This window comes from Phytophthora ramorum, assembly GCF_020800215.1.
Source record: "Phytophthora ramorum isolate Pr-102 chromosome Unknown Phyram_PR-102_s0003, whole genome shotgun sequence".
Taxonomy (NCBI): Eukaryota; Oomycota; class Peronosporomycetes; order Peronosporales; family Peronosporaceae; genus Phytophthora; species Phytophthora ramorum.
Genome location: NW_027150649.1, coordinates 5,583,506 through 5,607,623, shown reverse-complemented (window position 1 = coordinate 5,607,623; position 24,118 = coordinate 5,583,506). Strand labels below are relative to the sequence as shown.

The window sequence follows — 24,118 nt, the reverse complement described above, 5'->3', positions numbered from 1 at the left end:
CGAGCAGCAAGTCAAGCCTTGCAGTCACGCGATGAATCCCCTGGAGCCGCCGGCCTCTTCCTTGCTCGGTCGCCGCAGCCGCTGGGCACGGCGATCTAATCCCCATCACTGCGCAAATGGCTGCGCTTTTCTCCAGCAGGAAGCGCAGCCACCTGAGCCAAAGCTCGTCAGCATCGGAGCATGTCTGCTCCTGGGCATATCTCAGGCGCCGTCAGAGCCTTCAACTCGCCGTAAACGGTAGCCATCTTCGGCGTCTTCAGGTCTGTGGCGAAATACCGGCCACGTCGTCGCATCCGGTTTGCCGACGTCGGGGCTCGCTCACCACCGCCACAACTTCGAGCCGGCCCGCGTCTGCACCATTGCCTGCCTCTGCCCGGTCCGGCTGGCGTCGTCGTCGTCTTGTGCGTGTGTGGGGTCATCAGCAGCACCGTCACATTTAGGACGACGATCCTCGCGTCACGGCCGTCGGGCCCCAATCTGTAGACAGCACTGCATGCATTAATACATGTACACGTACACGTAGGGCTCCCCACCATCAGCCATGCTGCTGCTTGCTCTCTCTCTCTCTCTCTCTCTCTGCTCGAGTGAGTCCGACGGCAGGCAGACGTCGGTCAATCGGGCGAGCGATTGACAGGCCACCGAGAGGCGGAGCACACGTCACTGCAATAGCGCGCACGCCTCCGAGGTAGCAAACGAGCCATTGCGCGAGTGTCGGCGACTAGCGGCCACTCAATGCCGCGTTGGCGAGCGGTTAGAGACTCGGCGCCTTCGTCCGGCCCGCAGCACCACAGCACAAGTTGTCCACAACGCCTGACAGCGAGAGCGAAAAGCGACATAGTCGACCCGTCGAAATGCCTGCTGGACGCCACGAGCGACTTGCGCGCCGCGATGGGGCGACCCATTGCCAAAGGTGCACATTCACGCAGGAAGCCCTCGCCGCAAGAACGTTGCGGGGATGAGACGGCGAGGGAAGGACAGACCGGTCCCTCCCGACTTTACGCGTGCAGTGCAGGTCGCTTCCCGTCCATCGTGAGCTCGAGTCATTCGCGAATCTGCTCATTCAGACACAAGTCGACTACCTTCACCACCTCCCACCAGGACTATTAACCATGGGCTGCGCTCAATCCACCGCTGCTAAGGACCCGGCTGAGACCACGCCCGCTGAGGCTACGCCCGATGTGCCTGCCACGGAGACCAAGACGGAGGAGACGCCGGTCACCGAGGAAGAGGAGGACAAGTCTGCTGAGGAGCCCAAGACCGAGGACGAGAAGCCCGTCGAGGCTGCTGCTGTTGAGGAGCCTGCTAAGGTCGAGGAGCCTGCTAAGGTCGAGGAGGCTGCTGGTGAGGAGCCTGCTAAGGTCGAGGAGGCTGCTGGTGAGGAGCCTGCTAAGGTCGAGGAGGCTGCTGGTGAGGAGCCTGCTAAGGTCGAGGAGCCTGCTAAGGAGGAGGAGCCCAAGATCGAGGAGCCTGCTAAGGTCGAGGAGCCCAAGATCGAGGAGCCTGCTAAGGTCGAGGAGGCTGCCAAGGAGGAGCCTGCTAAGGAGGAGGAGCCCAAGGTCGAGGAGCAGCCCGTCAAGGTCGAGGAGCCCAAGAAGGAGGAGGCTGAGAAGGCCGCCGCATAAGTTCCAGACCGCACTGTTGCTGCCAGCACGAGACGACCCACGAGAGCGTGTTGACACCTCCCTATTTTGCCAATAAACTCTGTATTTCCACGACATGCAAAGGTTGTTTCTTGTCCACTGCTGGAGAACTGGATGAAGCCAGGAATATGCTAGGCAGCTGTGCAAATCGCGATATCTTGTCACGAGAGATGTACTGTATGTATCTAGGCCTGCGTTTCCTCCTTGGCAGGTGTGCTGCTCTCTGCAGTCTCCGCCTTGGGTGCCTCGCCGGCCACATCAGCGCTGGCTGGGGTCGTCTCCTCCGTCTTCACCGTGTTGTCGGTCTCCGACGTTTTGTCGCTCGCCTTCACTGCCGCTGGCTCTTCCTTTACCGTCTCTGGCTTGGCCTCCTCGGACACCGCCGTCTCGACAGCCTCCACCTTCTCTTCTGTCACGACCTCGCTGCTATCAACGCCCTTGGTCTCCTCCTTTGCAGCCTCGACGGTCTCCTTCTCCTCGTCAATCTTGTCCACTTCGTCAGCTTCCGGCAGCGGGAACCTCGTCTTGAGCCAGTCGTCCAGGTGGTCAAACACCGCGTCACGCTCCGGGTCGTCGAACAGCGCGTGGAAGTAGCCGTCAAAGACCTGAAACTCCTTGTCCTGGGCCGCCAGACGCTTGTAGAAGACCTGCGCCAGCTCGAGACTCGTGACCTTGTCGTTCGACCCCATCATCATGAGCATCGGCAGCTTGCACAGCGTGCTGTCCTTGTCCTCCACCCTGGCGTCCGCTTCCAGAGCCTTCATCGCCTTGAGCGTCTCCGCGCCCATCCTGGCCGTCACGGGCTCCGACACCGTCAACGGGTCGGCCTTGAAGTCGTCCACGTAGTCCTGATCTCTGCACAGGAAGTCCCCGTTAACTCCGGGCACGATGCGAGCCTTGGGGATGAACTTGCTCAGCGGTCTGGCGAACACCGCCTGCACTCTCAACGTGGTCGTCATTTCGACCAGCAAGGCCGGAGCCACCAGCACCACGGCACTGAAGGTGTGCAGGCCGCTTAACACCGTGTGCAGACTCACCAGCGTGCCGTACGACATGCCGGACAAGATAAGCTTAGGCTCCTTGACAGCCAACTGCGGGTACAGCTGCGTCTTGGCCAGCGTGATGAACTCGTTCGTGTCGTCCACGAAGTACTGGAACCGCGCACTGTGTGCGCGCAGTCCATGCTGGTCCGAGTCACTGGCGCCGTGACTCAAGAGGTCGTAGGCGAGAACACCGAAGCCAGCGGTGCACAGCCGCTCGTACAGGTGGAAGTACCGGCGACTGTGGTCTCCGATGCCGTGCAGGTAGAGCACGACGGCGCGGAGAGGCGCCCCGGCCGGCGGGAAGAGCGCCAAGTAGGACAAGTTCTGGCCCCGCGCGTTCTTGAATTTGCCTTCGAGGTGGCGCAAGTGCGGCGGCATGTGCACGGCACGCAGCGCCGAGTTCACGCGCGCACGAGTTGCCATGCTGCCGGACGAGGGAGAATGCGAGAATGGCAGGATGGGGAGCCGAAACTGACGTCACATTGGTGCAGAGGGTACAAAAGTATTCGCGCCGATGGATTATGCCACCTGCAGCTTCTCGTTTGAAGAGGGAGGGCCCACCAATTGAGGGAGGCTTCCAGGCCGATACAGACACTAGGCGCGCTATCGTCGACTGCGTCCATGCAGAGCCTTAGACTGTGCGGCGATTGATCGGACGACATGCTGCAATGTACCCGCGACTGCCGAGTCGGCAGTGCCGACTGCTTTCGACGAGTGCCTCCGTGGTCGTGGCAAGGGCTGCAAGGACTCAAACTCTTGCTGCCTGCCTACGTCGGCTGCTGCAGCCTAACGTGATCACCGACCGTGGTGGTTGGCCGAACGTGCGCAGATGGCTACATGAACACGTCATGCTGGACGAGCATCGTAAACGTTCGCGTCTACCGGAAGGTGTCGACGGTATCACCAGCGTCTTGGTCGTCTTTGCCGCTTGGATGCATGCGCTCCAGCTCACTGTCCAATTCGTCTCCAACGACAACAACCACTAGCAGCAACAAGGCCCAGTCAAGTCCGCCCAACGCATCTCCATGTCCGCCACCGTCGCCGACTACGAGCTCTTCAAGCCGGTGGAGCTGGCGCCGGGTCTCACACTCCAGAACCGCATGGTGTTTAGCCCGTGCACGCGCGCTCGGTCGGATATCAAGACGCGCTGTCCTAACGCCGAGAACGTCCAGTACTACGCGGCTCGCGCGTCGGCCGGCCTCATCATGTCGGAAGGTTGCGCCGTGTCGGACCAGGCCTACGGATGGTACGGAGCTCCTGCACTGTACACGGACGAGCAGCAGGAAGGCTGGCGCAAGGTCGTGGAGGCCGTGCACGCCAAAGGCGGCAAGATGTTCCTGCAGCTGTGGCACATGGGTCGCCAGTCGCACCCGTCGTTCCACCCGAGCCACGAGGTGGCTTCGTGCTCGTCGTCGTGCTACTCGACGGGCCACACGCACGACTCGGAAGGCAGCGCCACGGGGTTCCCGACCACGCGCGCGATGACTTTGGAGGAGGTGCACCAAGCGGTGGAGGATCACCGCAAGTGTGCGGAGCGAGCCAAGGCCGCGGGGTTTGACGGCGTCGAGTTTCACGGCGCCGGCGGATATTTGATCGATGAGTTCCTGCAGACCAGCACGAACAAGCGCACGGACACGTATGGAGGCTCGGTGGACAACCGGTTCCGCTTCCTGCGTGAGCTCATCGAGGCCGTCACGACCGTGTACCCGGCCGAGCGTGTGGGCGTGCGGCTGTCGCCCAATGGTGTGTACGGCGGCATGGGCGGCGAGGACAACTACGAGACGTTCGCGTACGTGATCACGGAGCTGGGCAAGATGGGTCTGTGCTACCTGGCGACGCACGACGGCTTGGGCTTCGGTCACTCGGACAAGTGCCGCGTGTTCACGGTGTTCGAGCTCAAGACGCTGTTCAAGGGCCAAGTCATGGCCACGTGCAGCTACACGCGCGACCAGGCCGAGGGCGTGCTGCATGCTGGTGTGGCGGACTTTGTGGGCTTTGGGCGTCCGTTCCTGGTGAATCCGGACTTGCCGGCGCGCTTCCTCAACGACTGGCCTCTGGCCGATCCGCTGCCGTACGAGCTGTTCTGGAACGCGAAGAAGGGTATGGAGGGCTACCATTTCCCTGCGTACGACCCGAAGCAAGCGGTCGTGGATAAGGTGAGGGAGCAGCTCGCGAATCCGGTGGACCCGTAAGTATGAAGTATGATAAGGTCGAGTAGTTGTGATTGAGCAAGGATAGCGCTTGGCGATCGAATACAGATACGGCATGAATACCCACCACAATGTGGAAATCGTCAGGTAGTAAGCGTAGCACCGTGGGGTTCCACGCCTCGTGAACCAGAAATTCGGACATGGAATGAAGTTTGTTCGATTGGATTCACGAGCTCGAAGCGACGGGATTGTCGTTCATTTTCAGGTTTGTCTCGTAAGCACAGCCTTGTCATGAATACCAGCTATGGGACATCGACTTCGGGGTCTAGTTCGTACCTGACTGCGAATTTGCCATCCAGCGATTCGTTCGTTTCGGCTACAGCAATTCCAATCTCGCCCAACTGCTTTACTACCGAGCACTCGCTGGGGATTCTGTTGATCAACTCACACTTGAAGATACTCCGAATGCAGTACAGGGCCGATTGACCTTCAGCTCGACTGGGACGATTTAGATGGGATCGCTCAACGCGCACTGCTCTGGGACTCCGGGCTCGGAGTATCAAGTTCCAATGAACCTGTGCAGATCTTCACGAATGGCACACACTCCACGGCGGACCTGGCTACTCCTGCAAGTGATATCCTGGACACTGGATGCACCTGAGTACCCGACCTGGTCTTCGCCATGCCAACGAGTTTCTCACCGAAGCCAGGATGACCGCACGAATGGAGCATCCGCGTATTGTCACGTTCGTTGGAGTCGCCTGGAACTCGTTCTCGGGTTTGTGTGTGTGGTGCTTGAGCTCATGGAGGGTGGAGACTTGCGCACACTATTAAGCGACTACGAGAAAGCAAGACACCCTGTGGGTTTCGATCGCAAGAAAACGACTATTGCGCTGCACGTAGCCCACGCTCTCACGTATTTGCATTCGTTAGAGCCTCCAGTGGTTCATCGTGACTTGAAGTCGCGCAACATCCTCTTAAGCCACAGACACGAGGCCAAGTTGACGGACTTCGGGATTTCAAGAGAGCGTTTGGGAACGATGGCAGCGGGTGTTGGGACGTCGCTGTGGATGGCCCCAGAGGTGTTGACGGGCTACAAGTACGACGATAAAGCGGACTTGTTTTCATTTGGAGTTGTGCTGTCTGAATTGGATGTTCGAGTCAAGCAGGAGGTGCAAGGACTTCACGGCCGGCAAGTGACCGACGCTGATCTTCTCCGGAGAGTGGCAATGAGGACACTTAGCGCCGAATTTTCAAGCGCTGAACCACAATCAGTAAGAGAAGTCGGTTTGGCTTGGCAAACGTCCAAGTGGGGTCGAAGCAGTACAAAATCCAAGTCATCCTGTCGAACGATCTAGTCTAAAGGTGTTTCACAAGCACCACCAGAAATTCGTCAACAATGCTGCCAAACAATGTTCTGCTGTAAGTTTATACGAAGAAAATATCGTCATCGTAGCCGCATGGATATTCCTAACGTACTTCATACTTACGGGTCCACCGGATTCGCGAGCTGCTCCCTCACCTTATCCACGACCGCTTGCTTCGGGTCGTACGCAGGGAAATGGTAGCCCTCCATACCCTTCTTCGCGTTCCAGAACAGCTCGTACGGCAGCGGATCGGCCAGAGGCCAGTCGTTGAGGAAGCGCGCCGGCAAGTCCGGATTCACCAGGAACGGACGCCCGAAGCCCACAAAGTCCGCCACACCAGCATGCAGCACGCCCTCGGCCTGGTCGCGCGTGTAGCTGCACGTGGCCATGACTTGGCCCTTGAACAGCGTCTTGAGCTCGAACACCGTGAACACGCGGCACTTGTCCGAGTGACCGAAGCCCAAGCCGTCGTGCGTCGCCAGGTAGCACAGACCCATCTTGCCCAGCTCCGTGATCACGTACGCGAACGTCTCGTAGTTGTCCTCGCCGCCCATGCCGCCGTACACACCATTGGGCGACAGCCGCACGCCCACACGCTCGGCCGGGTACACGGTCGTGACGGCCTCGATGAGCTCACGCAGGAAGCGGAACCGGTTGTCCACCGAGCCTCCATACGTGTCCGTGCGCTTGTTCGTGCTGGTCTGCAGGAACTCATCGATCAAATATCCGCCGGCGCCGTGAAACTCGACGCCGTCAAACCCCGCGGCCTTGGCTCGCTCCGCACACTTGCGGTGATCCTCCACCGCTTGGTGCACCTCCTCCAAAGTCATCGCGCGCGTGGTCGGGAACCCCGTGGCGCTGCCTTCCGAGTCGTGCGTGTGGCCCGTCGAGTAGCACGACGACGAGCACGAAGCCACCTCGTGGCTCGGGTGGAACGACGGGTGCGACTGGCGACCCATGTGCCACAGCTGCAGGAACATCTTGCCGCCTTTGGCGTGCACGGCCTCCACGACCTTGCGCCAGCCTTCCTGCTGCTCGTCCGTGTACAGTGCAGGAGCTCCGTACCATCCGTAGGCCTGGTCCGACACGGCGCAACCTTCCGACATGATGAGGCCGGCCGACGCGCGAGCCGCGTAGTACTGGACGTTCTCGGCGTTAGGACAGCGCGTCTTGATATCCGACCGAGCGCGCGTGCACGGGCTAAACACCATGCGGTTCTGGAGTGTGAGACCCGGCGCCAGCTCCACCGGCTTGAAGAGCTCGTAGTCGGCGACGGTGGCGGACATGGAGATGCGTTGGGCGGACTTGACTGGGCCTTGTTGCTGCTAGTGGTTGTTGTCGTTGGAGACGAATTGGACAGTGAGCTGGAGCGCATGCATCCAAGCGGCAAAGACGACCAAGACGCTGGTGATACCGTCGACACCTTCCGGTAGACGCGAACGTTTACGATGCTCGTCCAGCATGACGTGTTCATGTAGCCATCTGCGCACGTTCGGCCAACCACCACGGTCGGTGATCACGTTAGGCTGCAGCAGCCGACGTAGGCAGGCAGCAAGAGTTTGAGTCCTTGCAGCCCTTGCCACGACCACGGAGGCACTCGTCGAAAGCAGTCGGCACTGCCGACTCGGCAGTCGCTGGTGTATTTCCCCTAGACAGCTTGTTCATGGACGATATAGCGCACTTGGTGTTTGTGAGTATCTGTTCTCCAGAATCGAAACTGAGAGTTCCAAATCTAACGACGGAGCGTGAACTGGCAACTCGGTGAGCTCAGAGTTTGTCATCGGATCAAGTAGGAGGGCCGAAGAACACGAACGAAGCGAATCGTCAAAATGGTAGTGGCCTGTCAAAGGCCGATCGTGAAAGGAATGACATCCTTTCAGACTTGCACTGCTGATCTCAAAGCAGGAGCCAGCAGAATTCAAAGTGAGACCGCATAAGAGACATCGAGCACCACTGTTGAGCCTACACGTACACGTACCTCTGGAGAACATGAAAGTATTCTTGCGCCAAGCACGCCACTCCGTCTTGGAAATTGTGATGGGCGTGCTTTGAGAAGTGCCATAGGAGAGGTTACCGCGCATTTGATTCTCCTCGATACAGCAAAGCAGCATTCACCTTGCTAGTTTTTAGCTTGGATCATTATCGATCCGACCATTCTCCTAACGTCTGGACAAACTCCAGGCTCTGCTGACTAACTTTCAGCAAGTCTGACTACAAGTCCGACCTCGTACGCTCTGACGGGGCGTTGATGACAGTGGGATCGAGGGTGTCGCCGAAAAGGTCCTTCTCGGTAGGATGTCCCGTTATCCTTGCGCAGACCCGAGGTGCTGGCTTTGCACTATTCGCGTAGCTTCGTTGGTGGTCACTGTCCAGCAAGAATCTGCTTGTTGCAGCTGCTATCGAACGGTGAAATCCAAGCTCCGGAGCTCTCGAGACGAACCCTCTTCTGACTTCAGCACCTTGCACCATCGCTTAGGATGTGGCCCGATACCAGGAGAACTGCAGTCAAAGGATCTGCTGGCACTTCAGGCGTAGCATCCGTCCCGGTAAGTAGAATCCGAAGTCGAACAGTGCTTTCGAGACGCCGAGACGGACGTGAGTGCTCTGACCCGAACCGAGTGCGTCAAGAGGAACAACAATGTCTGAAGACAGCCGCGAACGTTCGCCGAGTTGAACGGCATTTGTTGGTGTCCAGTTCAGGTCAACTGCAGCGGCCATGGTATTTCCATCTCTGAACTGAAACACGTTTCTGGCGAACAAGTATCGCGGTCTCCGACGACGGTGGCTTTCCACAACGTCCAGCAGCGCACGTTTTCTCAGCTAACGACGGCCGTGAGACCTCTAGCGCGGGGTTCTCGCTAGGTGCCACCACTTCGAGTCTGGAAGCACCGGGCTGGCTTCTTGGAACTTCACATCGACTGTTGTGTTCCCGTTCGGCTCGCGACGCTCAACTTCTTCAGCGCACATTCAGACTGGCGATATGGCGAGGCTGGCGTTCCCATGGTCCAGCAGGTTCAACGGAGCTCTCTACTGCGCGCATCGAGCGAAACGCTGCTGCAAGCAAACGCACATTCTTGAATTCGCCAAGCACCAGACACCTCTTCCCGTTTAACACTTGTAGTCGCCCTCGGCTTTATCTGTCCACCGCAGTCGGTCACACCATGGAAACGGAAATGCCGCCAGATGGCAATCACTTCAATCAGGACAACAATCAAAACTCCACTCGGTCGACCTGGGGCAAACGTCGAGCCAACAGCGATGACAGGAACACGGTTTCCGAAATGAGCGCCGGCACCGAAAGTATCAGCGCCGTGGCTGCGACGGATGCTCCTCGAGTCGCAGCGATGCCTCAGATGAATTCCCAGTACCGTCGCGACCTCGAGGACCTGCTTTGGTCACACACGCAGGCTGTAGCCGCCCCCGACATCGACTTCGACGGACTTGCAAACTTGTCCTTGGAGCAGTGGGATACGCGCCGCCGCAGGAGCCGAAGCCACGAGGGCTTCCGTACGTTCACACGTCGCCTCCTCACGCCAAACATCCCAGTCACAGCAGAAGTACTGGTCACCGGCAAGCTCGAATGCAGCTTGGCGGAAGCTGCTGCGCTGCTGCGATGTCCGGGTGAAGCCGACTTCAGTGCCGCCATGAGCAACATGCACGGGCGAGCATTCCAGCGCGGCTCCGTCGTCCACAACTTCATTTCTTCCAGAAACGAGGTCGTCGGTCCGCCTTCATCCGGAACAGACTTTCTTACACCATACGGATGCGTTAAAACTGCGTGCTTTGCTCGTCCCCGCTTAGCTCTGTTCGATAGCGATGAGCGCTGGTGCTTCCTTGAGAAGTTCACCCCTCTCAGACGAGGCTTGGATGCGTCTCGAAACGGATTTACGATTTCCCAACGCTCGTTGCAACCGGATGTACTACCACGGGCAGTGCGACCACCGATCGAGCTTGTCCGACGCAGCCGCGGCCTCGGTTTCAAGCGCTCCAACAAGCGTACGCACCAGCTCGCGGGTCTATCGCTCGGGTACTTCGTCGAGGTGATCCCAGGCAGCCATCCTGCCGCCGTTCGAGTCATCTGCTATGGCTGTTTGTCCGAAGACGACAGTGAAGACTTCAGTGTCGCCCAGCGGCGGATGAAGCTGCTTGCTCGCGGCATGCTAAAGCTTCCGGGTATCGTAGGCCGCCGACGAATGAGTGCCCAGGTACCTGCCGATGCCTGGCTCATAACTAACCTGGCATCAAAACAGCCTACGTCTCCCACCGCATCGCGATGCGTTAGCTGCTCGCGGGCACTCCACCGTCTGCTGATGGTCAAGAAAACTCGCTGTTATCTGTGCGCACACTTCGTATGCTCGCGCTGCTGGATTCGGCAGCCTCTGGAGGCAGTAAATGGCCGAGGTATCTCCGTGCTCGTCTGTCCTCATTGTCTCCAAAGCGTTCAGCGTTGCAATTACGCTCACCTAGCAGCCTCGTCGCTCTCCGGTCGTGGAAGTAGCAGCAGCGCGAGTACTTCAAGTCGAATTTCGATGTTTGTCGGAGGAGCAGGCGAAGAAGTCTCTCTCCACACAGCCCAAGTGCTCCCGGATGCCGACGACGCCACCGCTCCGGGAGACGCCGTTGTTTCGTACCTCGAAGACGTTTTCAGCGATCAAGAGGGAGGTAACTCCTCTTTTGAGTCGGGGAAGACAAAGGCAGCTATCAGCGTTCTTGAGGAACTCGTGGCTGTTCTCGACGAAGGGGTCAACCGTGTGTTGGCACATACCAACGTGGACATCGCGTTCGACTCCAGATACCCAGAGCTTGACATCACAATCACGCTTCAAAGGCTCCAAGCCCAGTTTGTGAGAGAGGTGTTACCTCTGGAAGCGTGTGTGCTTGCCAACGCCGTGACCCGAGCCTACCCCATCGACACATCCGGCGGGGGTAGTGTAGCAGCCATCCCTGTCGGTCCCATCCCTCCAAACGAAGCGTATCGTCTCGAAGCTATTGCACAAGAACAACTTCTGCTGGCAAGGGGTTGTGACGGGCTCAAGCTCATCTGCGAGTTAGCCACGCGCGAATTAAGTTGTGCGTTGTCGTTAGTGACAATCATCGGGAGGACATTGCAGTACGTCCTAGCCACTGACTTCATTCCCCTTCAGGACGCCGAACTACCTCGAGAGCACACGCTTTGCCAGCATCTGCTCATGGGAGACCGACCTATGCTCGTGCAGCACCCGGAAGCTGATGTCCGCTTCTGCAACTTGAGTCTCGTTGTCGACTACAGCGTTCAATTTTACGCCGGGTTTCCCATATTCAGCCAAGACGGACTCTCGGTGGTTGGATCTCTGTGCTGCCTCGACGACCGCTCGCGCGAAATGACCCAGTCACAGTACTCCACACTGCTGCACCTCACACGCACGGCATCAAACATCATCGCGACTCAGTGTCGACAAGCGCTCAGCCTCCAACCCCTACATAAGCGTGGTTAGCGCTTCTTTCTTTCCAAAACTCACCGATTAAAGTGACCCCAAGTCTATTGTCCAAAGCACATCAAAAAGCGATCACAAATTAATAAGCATCGAAATTACAGTCAACTGTTGTCCTTGGTCCTCGTTTTCTTGCCCAGTTCAGCAGCTAAGTCCAGGAAATCCTGTTCTCAAACTCGCAGGCAGTCAGTATCAACCAGTTTGCCGCAACACACGTAACCATATCTGCAGATATACGACAAAGGTTGAGTTGTCGTTTTATTACGGCAAGCAGTCTTCCGAGAAAAAGAAGAGGAGGGCTATAACGCAAACGAGCCTTTCCCAATCGTCTCTTTCTCTTGCTTGCGCCGTCCTTTCCGATTTCTGCTTGCTTTACATCATTCCGCACTGTTCCCAACATGACAGGCCGCAAACACAGTGTTAACGAGTCAAGCAACAATTGACCACACCACTTGTACGTACATTTCCAGAGGGAGGGGCATCATCGTCCATGAAATCTGCGCGGAGTTCTGACTCAATTGCGCGCACCTCCTCTTCTGGTAGACCTTCGCTCTCCATGCTTACTGGCACATCATCGGAAGTCACCAGGATGACAAAATCACCGTCCGGGTTCAACGAGAATTTGTTCGCCAAGAAGGAGTCCTCGCCCTTCTTGCGCTCGTTCTTCGCATTCTTGTTTCTCTTGCTGGAATGCACCGTCAACGTTGACTGCGGACGCATCACGTATGTTGCTGGGAAGCGGAAAGTTTGGTCCATCTGGCCACGCACAACCCAGCCGCCGAGCGGTACAGGCTCGCTACTAGAGTTCTTCAGCACAATACGGTCCTTCTCCAAATCCAACGACGCAATCTGCACCGACGAGGACGACAAATCTGTAACTGACTCTGCAACTGCTAGAGCGCGCTTCGTTCGCTTGGATGACGTGCCATTCGTATTTTCACTCTTCCGCTTGCGGCCTTTTGTCTTGGGCGTCGCGAGAGCCACGCGGCTCTCCTCACGGTCCAAAATGCGACGGTACTTCATAATCTCGGCATCGAGTGCGATTTTCACGTCCATAAGCTCGTTAAACTCTCGCTCCTTCGAGACCTTCGACGAACGGAACCGCTCTAACGTTTCCTCGTAGGCCTTGCGGTCCTTCGTAGATTTCGCCCGCTCCACGCGGTAATCACGTTCGAGCTGAGCCACTTTTTCCGTCAGCGACTGTCGAGCTTTGAGACTATCCTCGTAATCATTAGCCGTGCGATCCAGCTCCTTCTTCGTGCTGTCGAGCTCCGTCCGCACGTCGTCCAATTGATTCTGCAAGCTAGTCACCACGTTATCAAAGTGGCTGCGCACTTCCATCTCCATGGTGTGCAGTCGGTCCTCCGCGTCCTTCTTCCACAGCGCCTGTGCCTCCAAATGCTTGGTCGCCCACTCACGTCTCGTCTTGGTCATTTCTGCGTCTCTCGTCATGTCAAAGTCCGCGCTCTTCTTCCGGAGCTCCTCTAGCTCCTGTGTAGCATCGCTGAGCGCCGCCACATGGCCGCGCATGTCGCGCTCCAGCTCCTTCACCCTACGACGGGCCGAATTCAGCTGCGTCGTTTGCTCCGAGAGCGTCTCCTTGGCCGACTCGGCATTGGCCTTCTCTCTATCCAGCTGGATGCGCAGCGTTTCCACCAACACCTTGGCTTCTCCCAGCTCCGTCTGCTGCGCGCGCAACTTCACCAGCTCCTTGTGTTGCTCCTGCTCGAGCGTCTGCAGACGCGCGTTCTGGTCCATCTCATCGTCCAACTTCCTGCACGTGACAGCATAAAATCAGTAAAATTGACTTTAGTGTGTTTTACTATAGAAAAACCGTCATAACGCGCCACATACTTGCGTGTTTCTTCCAACTCCTTGGTCAATCTGGACCGCACGCTCTCCATATCCTGCTGCATGCGCTGCTTGATGGTCTCCAGCTCTCGCTCCGCTGCATGTTTGGCCCCTTCCAGCTCGTTCACGCCCAGGACGTACATCTCCAGGCGCGAATTGAGTTTCTGCATGTGTTTAAACGCCATAAAATCACATTTCGTCAGACAACGGCTTTCTCGGTCAGTATCGGCTCGATTTCCGCGCGGAGAGCGGCGCTGCACTCACCTGCAGCGAGGCCTTCTCCTCCATGCGCTTGGACTTGATGGGGGACAGTTCCGTCGGCATCGTGGGCGCGGAGAAGCAGCGCGCAATGCGGTGAGAACGGCAGGAGATAAATTAGTGACTGCAGGCGCCAAAATGGACACGTTCAAACTGGCAGATGGAAATGGACTTGGATTTTGTATTGGTGCAGATGGCGTGGTACACGCAAGTGAGACCGTACAAAAACGATACTTATTTTCAGACGCTCAAAGTGTAGCCATGTGTGGCAGGTGGCTACATCAACTCCGTGTGCATGGCGAGCCCAACTCTTACTCCTACACGGACTCCAGGCACCATCTACTTTAATAGTGTGCTCTTTCTGTTTCTTGGCGATACCGTTTAGGAGCGCACCAAAGATGCGGTACCGTTCAGAAATTCTGGGTTGTGGCCACCGACTGTTCAACGGGTCTCTCATTTCGACTTTCGCCTCCTAGTCCACGCGTCACGCTCTTCTTCGCGATGGTGACCCGACGTCTGGCGTCCTCATCTTCCAGCTCAAGCTATATGGATGCTGAGCTGCCCAACTCTGAGGACTCATTTGTCTTTGGAGACAACAACACCGATTTGGCCCAGCAACTGTACTACCGCGCACGTGCAGGGGACACGGCCAAAAACGTCACGCTTACCTCACTACCTGGCGCAATTCAAGAACGACTCGCTCACCTGAAGCTCGATTGGAAGACTTTGGACGGCATCGCTCAACGTGCTCTGATCTGGGACTCAGGGTTTGTGTTTTCGAGCTCCAATGAGCCTGTGCAGATTTTTACTGTTGCGCGTTCGATGACAGACCTTGCCTTTTCGATAGACGATTTTGAAGCTGCTGGATGTGTCACGATGAACTGCACTCAGCCAGACGGCACGACGAGTTACAGCAACAAGTATTGCAACGGAGCTCAAATGGCATCGCTAACAAGGTGTCTGGTTGAGGACTTCGAGGACGATTCCGAAACCCACAGCGCAATGTGGGCTACTGGTGGATTATTCAATATAATCCCTTTGCCGCGTATTGTAAAGCACGAATGGGTAGATGGCAATATGTCCAACTCCGTTTTCTCGATTCACACACTAGCTTCTACGCAAGAGGCAGCGGACGGTATGTGTCCAAGCAATACTGAGAACGGTGGCTATAGATCCCTGGTTATCGCCTGTACAGCTGTGAAGAATTTAGCTTCAGGGCCAAGGGCCCAATTGACAACTGTGACAGGGTGTCTCGCTGGCTTGTGGAGAGCTATCCAACATTGGTGAATCCAGTGTCATCAACTGCCGGCGAAACTGGGGCCGTGATAACACAGAAAAGCAGTGGTAGCATTGGGAAACCAGCGATCGTTGGTATAGTCGCTGCGTGTGTTGTAGCTGCCTTCGTTGTGCTTGGATTCCTTATCGGTCGAAGACGCCGTTCGAAAGCAAAAGCAAGCCAAGGACAGACTGGGTTGTGGGACGACGACATCATCACCGCCAACAGGGTTCCACGAGAAAAGGTTCGCATCGACCAACTCATCAGCCGGGGTGCCTTTGGTGAAGTGTACAACGGCATCTACAACGAACAGCATGTGGCGATCAAGATGCTGCTTCCAAGTACACGCCGCGATATCAAACTGGTGAACGGGTTTCTGGCGGAAGCGAGACTAACTGCTACCATGGACCACCCACGTATCGTTTCGTGCATTGGTATCGCATGGGACTCGCTTTCGGATCTGTGTGTGGTGCTGGAGTTCATGGAAGGCGGAGATCTCCGAACACTGCTGAACAACTACGAGAGATCGAGATACCCTGTCGGCTTCAACCGCGAGAAGGCTACTATCGCGCTGCACGTGGCCCACGCTCTGACGTACATGCATTCGCTGGAGCCTCCCGTTATCCACCGTGACTTGAAATCGAGGAACATCCTGCTGAACCACATGCTCGAAGCTAAGTTGACGGATTTTGGAATCTCTCGCGAACGTTTGGACGAGACGATGACGGCCGGAGTGGGAACTTCGCTGTGGATGGCTCCGGAGGTGATGAGGGGCGAGAAATACGACGAAAAGGCAGACATGTTCTCATTTGGCGTCGTGTTGTCCGAGTTAGACGTCCACACACTGCCGTACGCTCAAGCCAAACAGGAGATGCAAAACACACACGGACGACAAATGTCGGACGCTACACTTCTTCAACGAGTGGCCATGGGAACAGTTGGTCTCGAGTTTTCCGATGCAGGCCCTCAGTCGATGATAGAGCTCGGAAAGGCGTGCGTGTCGATGGACCCTACCAAACGTCCATGTGCAGCTGAAGCGTTGTGCAATCTCCAAGAAATGTTACACAAAGAGTTGGTGTGACAGCAATAATGGTGAAGAGTTCATTGTCCACAGCTGAAATGGGTGGCAGTGCTTAGTACGTGGTATACATTTGTAATCGAGCGAAGAGTTAAGCCGTGGATAGCAAGAGGTAGTTGGGAACTGCTAGGATTTGTTACAGATTCGGTGAGGGGCTACTAGACCCCCATAGTCCCCACTACTTGTAATGTCGGGACAACGGCAACCAGATAAGAGGATATCGTATGAATGTGGCTGGGTTTTAAAATGGCTACATACGTGTATACTACATCAAACAGATCGGAACGTTGAGTCTCTACAGTCCGATGAAGGCGCTGCCGCAGCTGGACGAGGCCATCGCGTTCCTACAGGCGGAGATCGCGGGTCTGCGCGCCGGCGAGAAGGACGAGCGTCTGCCGTATCTCGCTGTGGCTGTCGCGGCGGGGGAGGCACCGCTCCCGGAGGTCCAATTCTCCCCGTTGCTGGCGCTCTGGACGCCCGCCGCGTCGACCATTTCCAGCGAGTTAGCGGCGCTCGTGGACCAATTGGACGCGGCCAAGCGGCGCGAGGAGGCGCAGGCCCATAGGAAGGAGGACAGAGACGTGAAGACGCCTGTTCACTCTGCGCTGGAACGTGTGAGGGGGCAGCGCAGACGCCCCCGGACGAGACCGCGACGCAGATTCGAAGACCCGGACGAGGGAGACGCCTCCCAGTCAGCGAGCGACGTGACGCCCACCCCTTCACCTAGAGCAGATGTAGCTGCAGTTGTGGAGACGAAGAAGGAGGAGGAGAAGAAACAAGAAAAGGAAACTAAACAGGAGGAGGAGAAGGAGACTAAACGGGAGGCTAAGCAGGTGGAGAGGGAGACTGTTGATGTGGATATGGCGAGTGTAGAAGAGAAGGAGACTGTTGATGTGGAAATGGCGAGTGTAGAAGAGAAGAAGACGGTGGACAAGGAGTCTCAAATGGTTGAGAAGAAGGAAGAACAGATAGCTGAGAAGAAGGAAGAGGAGGTTGAAGAGGAGGTGAGGAACCCGGAGAAGGAGGAGGCGGAGGCTGCGTTGGCGAGTTTGAAGGCGTTGCGGAAGAGCATGTTGCTGGATGTGTTGTCGAAGATTGTGTCGGTGGCCAAGTCGAAAGATGTGGATCCGGCGCAGTTTTCGAAGGACGAGAAGGAAAAGGAGCATGTGGATCTGGCAAAGATTCAGGATCGGGTTACAGGCGGCGTAGTCTGTGAGTGGGTGGAGTTTGCAGAGCAGGTGTATCTATTTTGCGAGCATGTGGTGACAGACGCCGAGCAACGCGAGCAGCCGGAAGCAAGACGCAAGGGGGTGGAGCTGCTGCACTTTGCAAGGACGTTAACTGAGACGCTGCGCAAAGCTAGCGTCAAGAAAGAGGCTACTTTGCTGCAGAAAATTAGGGAAGCAGAAGAAGCTGCTGCTCACAGAAAAGAGGAAGAACAAGAAAAAAAGGATGAGCAGATGCAGGATGCTGGTACAGCCGAGAAGAAGGGGGAGAGTAGTGCAGCAGAAGCTGTGGCTTCTGATGACCATGACTCGAGCAGGGCGTCTCCACACGAGTCATATGGCCCACCACCGTTCACACCCACGCGTGTGTCGACGCGCATCCGGCGGCGTGGTAGTGGTGCCAGTGAAGGTACTGGGTCCGCTGCTCCATCTCCGTCCTCGAATAACCCACGGAAGCGTACACGCAGAACATCGACGTCCGCTGCCTCCGCAAGCGAAGACGTCAGCGGTTCGGAGAGTCATGATGCGTCTGCCTCTGATCCAGACACGAAGCCACGCGGCCGTGGTAAGTCCAAGGCTACAGTGAAGCGAGGTGCGAAAGCACGCAAGCGTCGTCCCTCACTGCCGGCAACGCGCATTAGCTCACGGCAGCAAAAGCGGCGGGCAGCAGCAGCTGCTGCTGCCGCCGTGGACAGTGGTGAGGAGGAACACAGCGGTGGAGAGGCTCCTCACTCCGCCGCAGAAAAAGAGGGACACGATGTTAATGAAAAGGAAGACGAGGAGGAGGAGGAAACGGGAGAAGACGAGCATGAGCATGAGGAAGAGCAAGGGCAAGGGGCGCCGAAGAAAAAGAGAGCAGTTCCAAGGTCAAGGGCTAGAAAGAAAGGCAACCGCAAGAGATAAGTGGTGCAGTCTTTCATAGTGCTGCCAGCAGCGGCAACGACTATTCTTTTGGTGAGGAATTTTGTCTGCCGTTTGCCTGATGCTGGTAATGGAACGGAAACATCCTCTTCAATGACGATAATGCTCTGGACACAACCGACATCGACATCGACGGTGACCTGAATGAGTTCTGACTACCCTCATGAGGCAAACAAATACCTTCGTATGCGAGCAGATTCGTAGAGCAACGCTCCTTGATATCGTTTAAGTTCGTTAATCAGTAGCACGTGAATGCATTGACCACCCCTCTTTTTCAGCACTGAGAACTACAGCTCTGAAGGGTCAACTGTCCGATGAATACAACCAATTGTCATTCGTACGAATTGGACTCTCATAACCATTCCTAACAAGTGATTCCATGATGCCTTGTTCTATAATTGTGAGACTCTAATCTGTTCTTAGGTCTACGTGTCAATGCCTCACTCCTTGCGTCACCAAGAGTCGACCTTCACCACCGAATCCGCAAACGAGGCCCAGAAAGGTTCCAAATGCCTTGTAGCAGATACGCTCCTAACCCCTCAGTCTCTCAATCGCGTCGTACTCGGCATCCACTGCATCAGAGACGTAGTGGGGCCGCAATGGTCGTCCAAACGGCGCCCACCGAATCGATTTCGTCGGCAGCGCTACCAAAAAAGCCAGTCAGCTGGTAACCCGCGGGCGCAGGGACCTTACCGACATTGTCTGTCTGGGTTCCTCCTGAGAAAGTGTTTCCCGCGCTGGTGGTGAAACTGATGTACTTGATGCGCGTGTGGCCGTGGTGCTTGCCCCAGTGAGCCTCCATTCTTGTGATGTACTCGTCAGAGCCTAGCTCATATGTCCTTCTCTCGCCGCCATCGCCGCCGTGGTAGATTTCGACCCTCGCCCCCTCGCGATTCGAAAATTGGATCCCGACACCGTCGACACGCTCGGCGGCGGAGATGATGATGGAGTACACTTTTTGACCGGGAAAAACGAAGCCCGTGTCCGAGTATAGAGCGCCGTGGGACCCACCACCGAAAATCTCACTCATTTCAGTGTTGTATTCCGCAGCGACAGGGCTACGTGCCGCCAGTGCCAGCATGACCAGCACCTGACACATCAACATGATCGCTCGTGACTTCATGGTACTCTTGATTAAGCAAACCCTTTGGGAGGTAGTGCACAGGTTGTCGTTCAGAAGGGAAGTCTTGGAATGAGACCCAACATTGGAGGTCTGCCCAAGCTTTCACGTCCTGCCTGGATGCCAGGCCGGCATACAGAACAGATCCCATGTGCATGTGTTATTAATAGTAAAGGCTGTTCCTCGGCTGTAAACTCAAAGCATTGAGATTGATCATTGTGATGCAGTTTGCTTATCGCTCTTGCAAACGCGGTTGTGGTATCACTCATATCTACTGTACACACGCTTCACGCAGAGTCAATATCGATTTTCATGGAGACCCATGTCGAGGTATCCAGACGCCGGGAGCAAGATGCCGTGTTCTCTCTTCAAACAAGCTGAGTTGCATTATATTGCGGCATGTATAAATACAGAGCAATCCTCGCCGTGCAGCATCTTTCAAATAAAAGTGGTCAGCTATTATAAATAATAATAAACAAAACTTTTTTTTTGGGGGGGGGGGGGGGGGGGGGCATTCTTGCTGCCCAATATTCGTTGGGTTGAAAGAGGCAGTTCGCACATCATAGCACGAACTTCGTGACACGAAGGTATTAATAAAGGTAGCTGTTTTGCGTGACTAATCTTGATTCTGCCCTGTAGGTGACTAATCCTGTATCTGCCCTGCAGGTGACTAATCCTCTATCTGCCTGTAGTTGTAGCAAAACTGGGTACTAGTATTATTAATTATAAGTGTTTGCGAGGTGCCGATTAGCTGCTTTCGACAACAAAATTCCAGTGAAACCTCACTTTGCAGAAAATGAATACTAGTAAGAGCTATGGCCACTTTCAGTTTTTTTCGAACGGGATACTGTATACTAGTACAATATATCATATTAGGATACGATCTTTTTACATGTTGGTGACACCGACGATCCCAGTGCTATCCTCAGGGTGCACCACCTTCCTACGGTGTGGCGCAGGCTGTCCGCACAGCGGGTGTCTCAGCGAGACTCTCACGGTCACTTCAGGGCGTGTAGTACAGGGGAGATAGAGGATTAGTCACCTGCAGGGCAGATACAGGATTAGTCACCTACAGGGCAGAATCAAGATTAGTCACGCAAAACAGCTACCTTTATTAATACCTTCGTGTCACGAAGTTCGTGCTATGATGTGCGAACTGCCTCTTTCAACCCAACGAATATTGGGCAGCAAGAATGCCCCCCCCCCCCCCCCAAAAAAAAAAAGTTTTGTTTATTATTATTTATAATAGCTGACCACTTTTATTTGAAAGATGCTGCACGGCGAGGATTGCTCTGTATTTATACATGCCGCAATATAATGCAACTCAGCTTGTTTGAAGAGAGAACACGGCATCTTGCTCCCGGCGTCTGGATACCTCGACATGGGTCTCCATGAAAATCGATATTGACTCTGCGTGAAGCGTGTGTACAGTAGATATGAGTGATACCACAACCGCGTTTGCAAGAGCGATAAGCAAACTGCATCACAATGATCAATCTCAATGCTTTGAGTTTACAGCCGAGGAACAGCCTTTACTATTAATAACACATGCACATGGGATCTGTTCTGTATGCCGGCCAGGCATCCAGGCAGGACGTGAAAGCTTGGGCAGACCTCCAATGTTGGGTCTCATTCCAAGACTTCCCTTCTGAACGACAACCTGTGCACTACCTCCCAAAGGGTTTGCTTAATCAAGAGTACCATGAAGTCACGAGCGATCATGTTCATGTATCAGGTGCTGGTCATGCTGGCACTGGCGGCACGTAGCCCTGTCGCTGCGGAATACGAAACTGAAATGAGTGTACTTTTCGGTGGTGGGTCCCACGGCGCCCTATACTCGGACGCGGGCCTCGGTTTTCCCGGTCAAAAAGTGTTCTCCATCATCATCTCCGCCGCCGAGCGTGTCGACGGTGTCGGGATCCAAATTTTGAATCGCGAGGGGGCGAGGGTCGAAATCTACCACGGCGGCGATGGCGGCGAGAGAAGGACATACGAGCTAGGCTCTGACGAGCACATCACAAGAATGGAGGCTCACTGGGGCAAGCACCACGGCCACACGCGCATCAAGTACATCAGTTTCACCACCAGCGCGGGAAACACTTTCTCAGGAGGAACCCAGACAGACAATGTCGGTAAGGTCCCTGCGCCCGCGGGTTACCAGCTGACTGGCTTTTTTGGTAGCGCTGCCGACGAAATCGATTCGGTGGGCGCCGTTTGGACGACCATTGCGGCCCCACTACGTCTCTGATGCAGTGGATGCCGAGTACGACGCGATTGAGAGACTGAGGGGTTAGGAGCGTATCTGCTACAAGGCATTTGGAACCTTTCTGGGCCTCGTTTGCGGATTCGGTGGTGAAGGTCGACTCTTGGTGACGCAAGGAGTGAGGCATTGACACGTAGACATAAGAAAATGACATCACCTCTCTTTTAGTAAAATTGTACTCAGTAATTGCAGCATTCTTACATGTGCTGGGTCGTATCAATAATCTCTCTCTCTCAACATTATGGCTTGCACTTTGGGCACAAAAGCTCTGTGCTAAAAGCTCAGTCGGGAAATTTGCTGTCCATTGTTTTCATTGGTCTAAAGCTTAGCCGTTTGATTTCGGTGGTCGCCACTATTTGAGCGGCTCACAATCTACCCCCTCATCGCGACTACGACGCTCTCCTCGCTCCTCATGGCGACCAGCAAGCGCCGCAGCATGGTGCTGCACTTCGATTTGAACCGCACCGTCCTCATGTCGGACGCTGCGGGTGGCCGCACCATGGAGAATACGGTGGACTATCTGCTGTCGGAGTGCTCGTGGGGCTACGTGAACCCGCAGCGCCCGTCCGAGTGGATCTGCGTCTCGGACGCGTCGTCCATTGAGCCACCAATCGCTGCCACCGATCAGTCCAATGAGCTCATCTCGTACAAACAGTTCGTGGATGACGCGCACCCGTACCAGAGCTTGGCGACTGCACAGGGCAGCAACATCGACCAGGTCAAGGCGGTGAACAAGACGGCCAAGAAGAAGCGCACGGCGCTGCAGTCGGCGTTCACCGGCGGCGAAAACGCACCGGGTCGTCGTGTGCGCGGGTCCTTTGACGAGGTGATGCACAAGCTCCACTTCCCTGCGGGGACGCAGCGAGAAGCTGCCAAGCAGTTGGCGGCGACCATGCCCAAGTCACGACTGCAGGAGGCGTGGAGCGACGGGAAGTACTACTTGCTGCCGTCCTTCCTGCAGTTTCTGTCGTACTTGGCGTCGCCTGAGGTGACGCAGAAGGGCGTGGAGGTGAAGCTGGTGTTCCGCACGTTTGGAGATGATATTGTCGAGGTGGCGAGGGAACTGGAGTTTCTCGTGGACGGGAGACACCCCGTCGGACTACCAGCGCTGCCGGAGCAGTTCCGGTTGAACTTGGAGCCTGATGCGCGTCGTGTGGGCACGTTCTACCGTGACGGGTTTAATGCTGAGGGCACGGCGTTGGCAGTCGGGACCCTCACGAAGGTGCCGTTTTCCTCCAAGTTGGCGGAGGAAGGTGCCAACGCGCCGACCGATTTTTACGCTGCCTCAGACCCGAACGTTCAGGTGATCCGTGGCTTCCGTCCTATTCAGGAGACGCTTCAGAGCATGCTGCAGGGCGCCAGCACGCTCGCGCTGCGGGACTACTGGGAGTGGTGGAGTGCCCACGCTGAAGATGGCCAGTACGGAAAGCTGCTACTCGTCAACGAAGACGAGGACGACAACATTTCTGTTTTCTTCGATGACCACATCGAGGCGCACCACGCGCACATCGTGGACGTGCGTGATATCCGCTCGGGGAGCCCCGTGGACTTCGACAAGAGTCTTGGCAAGTACCTTCAACGGGTGGAGCCCTTCGCGGCCATCACGGATCCGAACTATTTCACTTCGCTCTTCGAGAAGTACGTCAAGTGAAGTTGTGAGCTGGGCTGCACCACTTCTTGAGTAGGCTCCGCTGGCAAAAGCGTTGTGTCCAGACATTTCCTTGGAATTATATTACTCTATTTTCTTCGGATCCTCCTGCTCTTCCCCTCTGTTTGTAACTATTGGGCACCACCTTGGTCGACTTGAGGATCTAGCACCGAAAGTATGGCCTGACAGCGTTTGTAGACTGCGAGTGAATCTTGCCACGATCTGCGTATATTCCTTCTTGATTGAGCGTAGCTGGAGATGGTACAAACACCTCTCATGCCTACAGGGCCCGAGAGCATTTCACACCGGACCTCCCGGCATGGGGTGGACATATCGGTGCGTCAAGAACCATGGCCAGCCAATAACTTGGTACTTGATGGATTTCCACGCTTGCAGAACTGTACCCACTGGAAGCCGGGAGTGCCATTACAGCGCTTGACTTCATATCGGTTTCTCCACGGTGCGGCGCGGCTAGTCGGTCTCAAGATGCGGCTCAACTACGTGCTCGCAGTTCTCGTGGTCTTCCAGTGCTGTGGTGTTCAAGCTTATAGTGATATCCCTTCACTGCTGACAGGATTATCGACTCTGGCTCCACCCATGGTCCCTTCGAGTCTCAACATGGCGCTTCGATCCCTCGTGAAGGACGTGGCCACCTTCGTGAAATACCCGGCCAATCTGCAACGTGCCATGCTGTGGAACGCTGGCTGGGTTCGTATCATTCCCGAATCTGCAGGATCCGGTTCAGCTTCAGATGGTGTGGGGGAATACGTGCAGATGTACGTGCAATGCGGCCTCACTATGAGTAG

General features: G+C 55.8%; 8 protein-coding genes across 9 annotated transcripts; 5 read left to right on the top strand and 3 right to left on the bottom strand.

The window, feature by feature from the left end:
• Positions 1-1,109: 1,109 nt before the first annotated feature.
• On the top strand, positions 1,110-1,622 carry KRP23_4746 (S-antigen protein; the record flags this gene model as incomplete). The annotated part of the gene is made up of 1 exon (XM_067889741.1): positions 1,110-1,622. The coding sequence occupies one exon, from the start codon at positions 1,110-1,112 to the stop codon at positions 1,620-1,622; it is 513 nt and encodes a 170-aa protein (XP_067748875.1).
• A 203-nt stretch (positions 1,623-1,825) lies between these two features.
• KRP23_4745 (Monoglyceride lipase) lies at positions 1,826-3,106 on the bottom strand (the record flags this gene model as incomplete). Its single annotated transcript, XM_067889740.1, has 1 exon — positions 1,826-3,106. One exon carries the CDS (start codon positions 3,104-3,106, stop codon positions 1,826-1,828), a length of 1,281 nt encoding a protein of 426 aa, XP_067748874.1.
• Positions 3,107-3,708: 602 nt separating this feature from the next.
• Positions 3,709-4,875, top strand: KRP23_4744 (N-ethylmaleimide reductase; the record flags this gene model as incomplete). Its single annotated transcript, XM_067889739.1, has 1 exon — positions 3,709-4,875. The coding sequence occupies one exon, from the start codon at positions 3,709-3,711 to the stop codon at positions 4,873-4,875; it is 1,167 nt and encodes a 388-aa protein (XP_067748873.1).
• Positions 4,876-6,319: 1,444 nt separating this feature from the next.
• Positions 6,320-7,486, bottom strand: KRP23_4743 (N-ethylmaleimide reductase; the record flags this gene model as incomplete). Of its 2 annotated transcripts, none has more annotated exons than XM_067889737.1 (1): positions 6,320-7,486. In XM_067889737.1, the coding sequence occupies one exon, from the start codon at positions 7,484-7,486 to the stop codon at positions 6,320-6,322; it is 1,167 nt and encodes a 388-aa protein (XP_067748871.1). The 2 variants fall into 2 exon arrangements, with proteins under 2 accessions (XP_067748871.1, XP_067748872.1); XM_067889738.1 differs by having other exon boundaries at positions 6,320-7,306.
• A 1,875-nt stretch (positions 7,487-9,361) lies between these two features.
• On the top strand, positions 9,362-11,674 carry KRP23_4742 (uncharacterized protein; the record flags this gene model as incomplete). The annotated part of the gene is made up of 1 exon (XM_067889736.1): positions 9,362-11,674. One exon carries the CDS (start codon positions 9,362-9,364, stop codon positions 11,672-11,674), a length of 2,313 nt encoding a protein of 770 aa, XP_067748870.1.
• A 369-nt stretch (positions 11,675-12,043) lies between these two features.
• KRP23_4741 (Prelamin-A/C) lies at positions 12,044-13,846 on the bottom strand (the record flags this gene model as incomplete). The annotated part of the gene is made up of 4 exons (XM_067889735.1): positions 12,044-12,058; positions 12,134-13,445; positions 13,526-13,686; positions 13,787-13,846. The coding sequence occupies 4 exons, from the start codon at positions 13,844-13,846 to the stop codon at positions 12,044-12,046; spliced, it is 1,548 nt and encodes a 515-aa protein (XP_067748869.1).
• A 2,593-nt stretch (positions 13,847-16,439) lies between these two features.
• KRP23_4740 (uncharacterized protein) lies at positions 16,440-18,263 on the top strand (the record flags this gene model as incomplete). The annotated part of the gene is made up of 1 exon (XM_067889734.1): positions 16,440-18,263. One exon carries the CDS (start codon positions 16,440-16,442, stop codon positions 18,261-18,263), a length of 1,824 nt encoding a protein of 607 aa, XP_067748868.1.
• A 3,813-nt stretch (positions 18,264-22,076) lies between these two features.
• Positions 22,077-23,315, top strand: KRP23_4739 (uncharacterized protein; the record flags this gene model as incomplete). The annotated part of the gene is made up of 1 exon (XM_067889733.1): positions 22,077-23,315. One exon carries the CDS (start codon positions 22,077-22,079, stop codon positions 23,313-23,315), a length of 1,239 nt encoding a protein of 412 aa, XP_067748867.1.
• Between the last annotated feature and the right edge of the window lie 803 nt (positions 23,316-24,118).